We start from the raw sequence: 10,555 nt of genomic DNA on the forward strand, positions 1-10,555 counted from the left end.
CATCACCCTCCACGTCAGCAGTGGGGTCACCCACTGCTGACGTGACAGATGACGTCAGCAGTGGGCCCCCAGAAAATTTTAAGAAAAAATAAAAAATAAAAAGATTGGAGTGCTCATAGCAAAAATAGGAGTGAAAATAATGGTTTTTAGGTTTGTATGGTAGTGTGGTTTGTAGTGGAATAGCCCCCTATATAATATAGTTACCGAATGAAATTATAGTGTGATATAATTGAATTATAAAATTGGTATCTTTACTAGAGTTTCCTTCAAAATATCTTTCCTCTAGATGGGTGGGTCAAGAAACGGACTACAATGTAATGGTAGTAATCTTCAGAAATGCATAAAAATATACCTTCACTTTTTAATTTTTAAATTCATTTTTAACTTTTTCTTCATTCAACTTCTTTCAAAAATTAAACTAAAATAGTTTATTTAACTTAAACTAGTCATAAGAAATAAAAACAATTGCTAGATGATAACAGTCAAGTTGTTCAACAATAAAATAATTACACAAAATAAAATTAAATATAATATTTGTTATTTTATAAGGCAAACAATAAGTTAGGGCTCATTTGTTTGCTGCTGATTAGTGCTTAATGAGTAATGAGCTGACCGCGTCAGCAATTCAGCTTGTTTGTCACTAAATTTAGGGAAGCATAATGAATCAGTTCCTGTTGAGCGGCTCCGTTTTGAGTTTATAACCCAATGATTCAGCACAGCGTTTACATATAACCCACATGTATAAAAAATTAGTCTAATCTATAACCAATTATTTTTGGATATTCATATTAATTTATGCTTGCAATAAAATATTGTTATACTTTAAATAAGCTCAGATATCAAAAAATTTAAGACGTAGAATTCGGTATAAAATTTCTAATTCTGATATGATTTATAATATTGTAATATCAAACATTAATTTATTGGAGTTAATTTTTTTGGCTTGAAACTAATTAAAATACAATGTTCTATTTAAATATAATATTATTAAATTATAGAAATGTTTTATGTTAAATAATTTTTTTTTGATAAGATTATTGTAAATTGAATTCATTATTTCAAAACCTATTTGTCGAATGATATTATTCATTCTGGGATTCAGATAACTTACCAGCTCAGCTCATTCAGATAGGATAACGAATCAGATATTTTTAATTCAGATTTTCCAAATGACCCCTTAGATCATAGAAGAAGGGTTGAATATAATCTACAAAAATTCCAAACTATTTTTGCTAAACCAATAATATTCAAAACACAAGAGATCAAAATCTAAACAGAAATTTAAAAGAAAAGGGATCTTAAAAATTTCAGGTGGATTGTTTTCTCCACCTGAGATATTTTTATATTAAGAACCTCCCGAGTAAAAAATTTACTTGGCTGCTTACAAAAGAATGAAGAGCTAAAGCTTACAATTTCTGTCTTGCTATCTCTACTGCTTTGTTTTTCAGTTCTTGATGTGTTGGATACATTGAAATAAAAATTACAATGCAAATATATACTACGGAATGGCTATCATGTGCCCTTCGGACACATGATAAGTAGTAATTAATATAGTCAACTACTTTTATATGTACATAGTTATCAGTGTATTTGTACAGAAAATCATTCAAAAATTCATTAACTATGAACTACTTTTATATTTACTCCCTCTGTTTTTTTTATATGACGCTTTGACTTTTGACACACACTTTTAAGTGCTTTGACCGGATAGTTGAAAATATTATTTTTTGAATTTTTTTTTCTGAATAAAAATTTTGAGTATATATTATTATTCAGAAAAGGAAAATTTAAAAAAATAATATTTTCAACTACCCAGTCAAAGCACTTAAAAGTGTGTGCCAAAAGTCAAAGCGTCATATAAAAAAAACAGAGGGAGTACATAGTTATCAGTATATATTTATTTTTAATTTGTCTTCTAAATTTTATATTTATAATAAAATATTATTTTATTTCAAAAAATGTGAGAACGTACAATAATTCTTTTGTCATATTTTATATGACAATTTTTAATTCACTACAAGAAATTCAGCTTTTACCTACCAATATTATGTGTAAGTAAAACTACTCTATTGGTAAATACATATCATTTTTCTACTAATAAAGTATTGGTAGCGAGTGGTAGATAAAGGTTAGTAGCCAAACACTATTTACTTACACATATATAAATTGGTAAGTAAAATATTATGTAGGCTCCACATGGTATTGAGTCATCAGCTTATGTGTCCATGACACATGTCATGATTAGGACTATCCATGTGGCGCCATATCAGTGGGCCATGTGGCACCTGGTCAACAGGACATGTGGCACCCGGTCATCATGCCACGTGTATTGGGTCATATGTGACAACTTGGAGTGGTGCCTTGTCATCATACACGTGGCGCCTTTTTCGTAATGCCACTTGGCGCCTTATATATGGCCCAAATTACAACAACTGAATTACCACGTGTTATTTTGCTAATTTTTAATTAATAATATATAATAATTTTTCAATTAGTTATTTTTTGCTTTATTTACTCACAAATATGATACTTTTAGGTGAAAAAAATTAGATAAATTCTAAAATATCTAATAAAAAGTGAAATGTAACAACATAAAAGCCTAGATATTTCAACAAGAAAAAAATTATTACATGTTCAAATAATAACAGAAAAACTAGAAAGGAATACTAAATCATCCTGAATTTTCTAAATTAGCATGAGAGACTTCATCTTTGGGAGATGATGTTTGCTGTGGCATAAGATTATTCTTCTGTAGTATGTCAACAACTTCATTGAGACGTTCTTTCGCTTCATTAAGTTGTTCAACTATTTCCTGATAGGTTGGTTGGTTTGCCTGACTGCTAGTACCATGACCTGTTTTGGGAATTTTAGCACTAGCAGAACGCCCCCATCCTCGCAAGTATACTGAACAACGACCAAGTACCGTTTCCAAGATTTCTTTGTCCGACAATTCTTCTGGAGAATATATTTCTCTAAGATTCATCATATCCCCCTAATAACATAATATTTGAAATTAAAAAATAAAACATAAAGAAGAATTAGAATCATTCAGATTGCAGAAATATAAGGATAATAGTTATATAAGAAACATATTATGTTAGTTTAGTACATTTGAAGTCTATAACAAAATACTTACATATAAATCTTCAAGTCCTGGTCCAGTCCATCCATCTTTATCATGATGATTTTGACGCCATGTCTCAATGTGTCCAGTTAAAGAGGTTAATGTCATTCCACGTCTAATATGATGTCGTGGTGTAGAAACTGACCCGTTTTCAGAATTCCACCTTCTTTTAGATCGATTTATGATATTCTTTGATGCCCTTTCCTACATAAATATGATAGTATCATTATATAATAACATGATAAAGCAATAAAATAACTATTTATTTTTAAAAAAGAAACCTGAAATTTAGGAGAACACCAACGATCACAAAGCATCTCCCAATCCTCTTGTTGGTAATCTTTAAAGTCTGGATGCCGCTTCCGCTTAGCTAGTAACACATCATTTTGACCTCCAATGCTTTTGAAGTATTTATGTAACTTGTACTTATAGCCCTTCCATGCTTTCCTCATTTGTTCATCGATGCATAACTTAGTTGTCTCATCACGTAAGTCGATATCAAAATTTTCCTATAAAGCATAAGATATTATATGAATTCAAAAAAATTGATGTGTGCTGGTAAAATATAAAATGAAGCATTATACAATTTGATGCAGAAAGTCCTAGAAAAAGCTCTAACACAATATATTTCATAAACAGCATGGAAAAAAATAAACAACTTGGGTGATAGAAGTGGAATCCGAAAATAAAAAGATGTTTGTCTAGTTATGAACATCATTTGAATTTAACATATGAGTTAATTGCTGATCTAGTAAATAATTTTATAAAGCTATATATTATGTGTACTTATTTCATAGTCTATTAACTGAAATTTGGCTACTGAAATTTGGCTGATTAAATTCTAAAGTCTACGACTAGCTTGTTTCAACCTCCTTTACATTTAAACAAGCCTGGGAAATTACACAAGAACCAGTATAATGGAACTGACCAGCACATATATTATAGTAATACTAATCAAGCAAGTTACACACGTGATCCAGATAAATAAGAGCTTTGTATTGAAACAAAATAATTAACAAAAAGCTTGCACTTGTGAAAATACGTAAAGACTTTGACATTAAGGAAGCTAGATGATATCAAACTAGACAGGGGACCCCAACTTGATATACACCGGAGACACGTGTAATGATTTAGGCAAGTTAAATTTCAACACTTAAACAAAGAAATAACTAAGGTAAAAGATGGAAGATCCTGTCCAGTAGTATATATTCTAAACAACAATTATATACTTGTAAATATATTAAAAAGAAGGAACAAGCTCGATATGCTGGTGTACACGCACATAAAAACTAGCAAGTGTATAAGAATTTACCAGAAGATAATTTCGCAATGGTGCTCTGACCTCCTCTGGAACTAGTCTCCACTCCTTGTAATAAAATATACCATGATTTCGAACAATAAATCCGATCTCATTATTAAACCTCTCAGCATTGCTACAGATTGGTTGCCGGCAGTTGTCATCATATTTTTGTGAGGTTCTTTCGATTAAAATTACTTGTTGCAAAAATGAAAAATTAAATCATGTACTTGTATATTGAATTCAAAATAAAATTTAAAAAATTAATACATAAATTTAGTATAAGCTGAACGCAAATTGGGTTTTCTATTTAAAGAATATTCTTGAAAATAATATTGGGAAATGTTTCTGGAATCCGTGATAGTAAAAACAATGAAATACTGAAAAAATAAAATAAATAATGTTCAAGCTCTAAATTGATCACAAAAAAAAACTGATGAGCATCCCTCGTCAGGACCATCCAGCTTTGTTTCATGCTCCTGCCATCCAGCTAAATATTGGTGTCGTCCGTTAAGTTTTTGTTTCGTCAGGCTAAATATTAATTTGACAAATGATAGATATCGTTCGTTTGTTACCATTCCTCTGTTAACAAACGAGGTCTATTTACATTTTAAGCTCATGGAATAGTGGGTTATACCATTCCTGATTCTTTTTAAAAGGAAGTTGTTCTCTATTTATAAAAATATAAATATTAAAAAGCATTTAATTAGTTTTTAATTTATATAAGTTATTTTAATAATGTATCAATTCCCATCTTAGTCGTTAATTTTAATTTAATTGATCCGAATTATCATAATTTTAATTATTCATTCTTTTTGTGAATTGAATAAACATATTCATAAATACGAACTAGGTATATATATTTAATTTAATTTTTATTCATGAAATTAAAATCTTTCAATATTCCGATTAATTTACTTGTTTGTGAGTTATTACAATGCATCACTTGTACATATTATCTTTTTCATAATTTTCCTTCTGTATAAAATAAAAAGTTCAACCTTTTTTTTGCATAAAAGAAATCGCAAAAAATATATCATATAAAAATATCTCTTTTAGATTACTAAAAAACCTACAAAATATGATAGCGTTACATGGAATGAGATGGACTGTGTATATAATTATACACCTTTTAATATAATTATCTCCATCTTAATTAATTTTGATATATAATTTTAATTAATGTATTATCTATTAAAGAACAGTTAATTAGTTTTTTAATTTAAATAAATTATTTCAATAAATTATTTTAATGTATATAAAAATTGTTCGACAACTTTTAAAATAAGACAATATGTGCCTAAATTATTAGATCATTCATAGAGTAAAATTTGACTAAAACTCAATTAAATAAACTCAAAATTAACATGTAAAAGTGATTACATAAGAGAATTTGCAAGTTACAAGGAATCAAAAGTGATTGCAGCACCGGAGACTTGGTTGGATTTGAGGATCCGTGGATCACAACTCAGCCAGTACTTCAGAAGGAAGAGTAAGCACACTCCAAAGGGTCTATTTTCGTATCCAGCTGATGTAGATGGCACCAAATACTCTATGCATTGGGTTTATGAAGTACATAGGAATTCCTGGCATGTTCTGCTTGATGCCACTGCACTAAACATGGGGGAGGAACGAATGAACCTGTCGCTCCACAGGCCAGATTTTGTTCTGTGCAAGCCTGACAATACTAATGCTCACCCTTCAGATATCACATGTCTGCTAATCAGAAGATCTTTCGATACAGGAGCTTCAGTTTAAGCATACGAGCAAGCAGATCACATCTCACAAGAAACATTAGTATGAATTAGTCATGTGTCTGCCAGACAGCATCATGCATGAAACACTTCAGCCATAAACTATACATTGTGAAATATAATCCAGAGCATTGTCATGGACAAAAAGAATATAGGCAGGAAGAGCCTATGACAAAAAAAAATCATGAAGAGCCAAAACATGTAAAATAATGTTAGTTCCCGATTAAAAACAGAGCATGTTAAATAATATAAACCTATGTGAATAATACATGTTTCGCTACCTGTATTTCTAGAGGTTAAAATCATTGCAGTCGTGCCTATCAATAGCTCTGTAACCATTTTATTTTGATGGTCCAGATCTGCAGCAAAGTTCAATGTCTTTGATAAACAGAACAAGTGTTATAAATACAGAACTCAAAGTTTTGCTGAAATACATTATAAACTACCTGATTCCTTTTAGTATCAGGCATCTGATTCATTTTCAGAAGAGGCTTCACTGTCATGGTCACTTGAAACAATTTCTTCACTGTCTATAAATATCTCTCCATCATCAAACAGTTCATTTTGTTCAGCTTCATCTAGATCATCTTCATCGCATGTAGTTTGCTTTTTATCGTTGGAAAACAAATCAGCAACAAGTCCCCTTGAAAGACTTAAAGATGTAACGTCTCTTCGAACTAAAGATGAACTTTCAATTAAATCCTCACTCGGTTGAAAAGATGGCAGGTGAACTGATTCTTCTTCTTGAAATACATCATTGTTTGATAAATCATTAACCACCTCACATGTTTCAGGAATGTCATATATAGAACGGTGATTTACTCTTTGAACAAACCTCCAATTTGAACCACGTTTCACGTCAAGCAGATAAAAAACTTGTTGAGCTTGTGTTGCTAAAAATAAATGGTTCATTAGGATACCAATCAACTGATGTATTAATGGATGTAAGATTATTATCCATGCAGATCGATCTGCCCCTAGGACTAGAGTTATACCACTTACACCGGAATAAGAAAACTTTTCGATCAAAAAGAAATGATAATTCCAAAATCTCAGTCAAAACTCCATAGTAAATAAGGTTCTCATTATCATGATCACCTTAGTGCAAACTCCAGAACATTGTGTTTTAAGAGTATCATCATGCTCTTTGCAACGAAATCGAACACCATTTACCACACAACTTGTATAACTATGATATCGCTCTAGTGGACCTTGAGATAAAGAGTACAAATCCTCATTGATACTAGTTGAGTTTTGGACTTGCATTTGGGATATCTACAAAAGCATATAACATATATGAAGGGCAGGACACCAAAGTTAAGAAAAAATTAAATACAAATTCTCACCTTTTTCTTAAACCATGATGGGAATTCTTCTCTTTGTCTCACTTCAGTGGCTGAATATGGCAGGCCTCCCTCGAGCAATATTGTTCTGTGCTCACTGCATGAAAAATATTTATTTGACAAAGTGATGTAAATATACAAGTCATATAAATATATAAGGGATATAAGTATGATGCACCAATAATAATAAAAAGTAAAGTACTTGCTCAAGATATGTTTGAATATCATCTGCAGAATTGTTTAATATATACCATTGAATTGCATTCTTCCAATTTTGGAGCAATCGAATACAAGATGCCCCTAATGGACGTGTATTAGACTTAAACACATCCATATGATGATTTGGAAGAGGTAAATCCCAATTGCGTTCAGGTCTGGTAAATCTTGTTTCTATATTCGGAACATATCTGGCTAAAAAACTCACAGCTTCATCTACAATATAAGCTTCTGCAATTGAACCATCTGGTCTAGCCATATTTTTCACATATTTCTTATATAAACCCATTTGACGTTCTGTCTCAAACATCCATCTCGGAGCAACCGGGCCACCTAACAACACTTGATCAGGCAAGTGTACACAAAGATGTAGCATTATGGTAAAAAAAGACAGAGGAAATATCTTCTCCAGCTTGCACAAAATTATTACAATTCCCTGCCTTAATTCTTCAATGTCAGAAATACGTATAGTTTTGGCACAAATTTTTTGAAAAAACTGGCATAACTCTATCAAAGTACCACGAATGTTTTTCGTCAAATAAGGGAGTAATGCAACTGGCAATATCTTTTGAAGTAAAACATGACAGTCATGTGTTTTCATTCCTTTCAGCTTGTTATTATCTGTAACACATCGACTAATATTTGAAGCATACCCATCTGGTACTCTTACACTACGAATAAATTGGCAAAAACTCTTGCATTCTTCTTTTGTAAGAGTATAACTGGCATGGGATTTTTCATATTTATTATTAGTTTTCTGTCTTAACCAAAGCTCTTCACGGATATTTAAATCTTGCAAATCTTTACGAGCTTTCAAATTGTCTTTTGATTTACCTTCAATATCTAAAAGTGTGCCAATAATATTATCACAGACATTCTTCTCTATATGCATCACATCAAGATTATGTCGCAATAAGAGTTTTGACCAATATGGCAAGTCGAACAAAATACTTCTTTTACTCCAGTTTAACTCTTTGGCTCCACGCTTACGTTTTCTAGAAGAATTATTTGGGGCTTTACCAGTTGTACGTGTAGGAACCTCCTCTAACTGTTTTAAAATGTCTTCACCTGTAAAAGTTCTAGGGGGACCACGTAACTCGTTAGATCCATCATATTCTTTACTTCTTCTCCAAGGATGTTTGGCATCTAAATAACACCTATGTCCTATAAAACATTGTTTGTCGGTTATTCTTCTAGATCTAGTGTCCTCCAAACAAACTGGACAAGCCAATTTTCCAGCAGTGCTCCAGCCAGATAGGTATGCATAAGCGGGGAAATCACTAATTGTCCATAATACTGCAGCTCTTAGTTTAAACATGCAATTAGTGTATGAATCATATGCATCTATTCCATCCCACAACTCCTTAAGTTCTTCAATTAATGGCTGCAAGAACACATCAAAGTCCTTCCCAGGAGATTTTGGACCTGGTATTAATAAAGCCATGAGATTATTGGTACCATTCGGAGAAGCCCAAGGTGGCATGTTATAAGGAATTAATATCACCGGCCACAAACTATAGGTTGATGAAAGGTTTGAGAAAGGGTTAAACCCATCAGATGCCAACCCCATTCGAATACTCCTGGAATCTTTAGCAAAGTCAGGATATGTATTATCAAAATGCTTCCAGGCCATCCCATCAGCCGGATGTCGTAATATACCATTTTCAGTTTTACGCACTTCTTTATGCCATCTCATGTCTTTTGAAGTATGTTTGGAGTTAAAAAATCTCTTAAGTCGAGCCTTTACTGGAAACCATCTAAGCCGCTTATGGGGGATTTTATTCCTTACATAACGACTAGATTGACAGATGACGTCAGCAGTGGGCCCCCCAGAAAATTTAAAAAAAAATAAAAAATAAAAAGATTGGAGTGCTCATAGCAAAAATAGGAGTGGAAATAGTGGTTTTTAGGTTTGTATGGTAGTGTGATTTGTAGTGGAATAGCCCCCTATAGGGCTGAGCAGAACCGAACCGAAACCGAAAAACCGGACCGGACCGAATAATTTCGGTCCGGTTCGGTCCTAATTTTCTGAAAATTCGGTCCGTTCGGGTATTTCGGTCCGGACCGAAATAAAATACGGTCCGGTCCGGTCCCCATCGAAAAATTTCGGTCCTGGACCGAATGGACCGAACTTTTATATATAATATAAATAATATTTTTATTTTATATTTTAAATACCATATTATAATTATACTATCTAATATCTATAGACTATATTCACCGTCGAGACTCTCTATACCTAATCTAATCGAGCATACGTATACCTAATCGAGCATGACAGCATGAGTTAGTTCCATGAACATGAGCAGCAGAGCATCAGCGGACAAACAAAATGATGAAGAGTTGAAGACTAGTAGTAGCAGACTATTTATTTTATTTTTGAACTAGCAGACTTGAGACTACTGTGGTGGTTTTTAAAATTTATAAACTTATGACTATTTTGGACTATCTTTTTTCTCTTTTATCATGCTTGCTGATTTTTTTTGTAAATACAGATTAATTTTTTTTTAATTCGGTTCTGGCGGACCGGACCGGACCGACCGAATTATTTCGGTTCGGTCCCGGTTCGGTCCATATGCAAACTTCGGTCCGGTCCGGTCCAGAAAATTTTCAAAGTTCGGTCCTCGGTCCGTTCGGTCCGGTCCGGTTCTGGACCGAACCGACCGAATGCTCAGCCCTAGCCCCCTATATAATATAGTTACCGAATGAAATTATAAAGTTAGTGTGATATAATTGAATTATAATATTGGTATCTTTACTAGAGTTTCCTTCAAAATATCTTTCCTGCACATTTGTCACTCTTTTGCTTGTCTTTTGAGAG

At 32.4% G+C, this 10,555-nt stretch overlaps 1 protein-coding gene across 1 annotated transcript; it reads right to left on the reverse strand.

Moving 5' to 3' along the window:
* Positions 1 to 7,283: 7,283 nt before the first annotated feature.
* On the reverse strand, positions 7,284 to 9,509 carry LOC135150287 (uncharacterized). The gene is made up of 2 exons (XM_064086547.1): positions 7,522 to 9,509; positions 7,284 to 7,450 (listed from the first exon to the last, which is right to left on the reverse strand). Exon 1 carries the CDS (start codon positions 9,428 to 9,430, stop codon positions 7,661 to 7,663), a length of 1,770 nt encoding a protein of 589 aa, XP_063942617.1. The 5' UTR covers positions 9,431 to 9,509; the 3' UTR covers positions 7,284 to 7,450; positions 7,522 to 7,660.
* Positions 9,510 to 10,555: the final 1,046 nt, after the last annotated feature.

The sequence above is a fragment of the Daucus carota genome, chromosome 2 (genome assembly GCF_001625215.2).
Source record: "Daucus carota subsp. sativus chromosome 2, DH1 v3.0, whole genome shotgun sequence".
Classification (NCBI taxonomy): Eukaryota; Viridiplantae; Streptophyta; class Magnoliopsida; order Apiales; family Apiaceae; genus Daucus; species Daucus carota.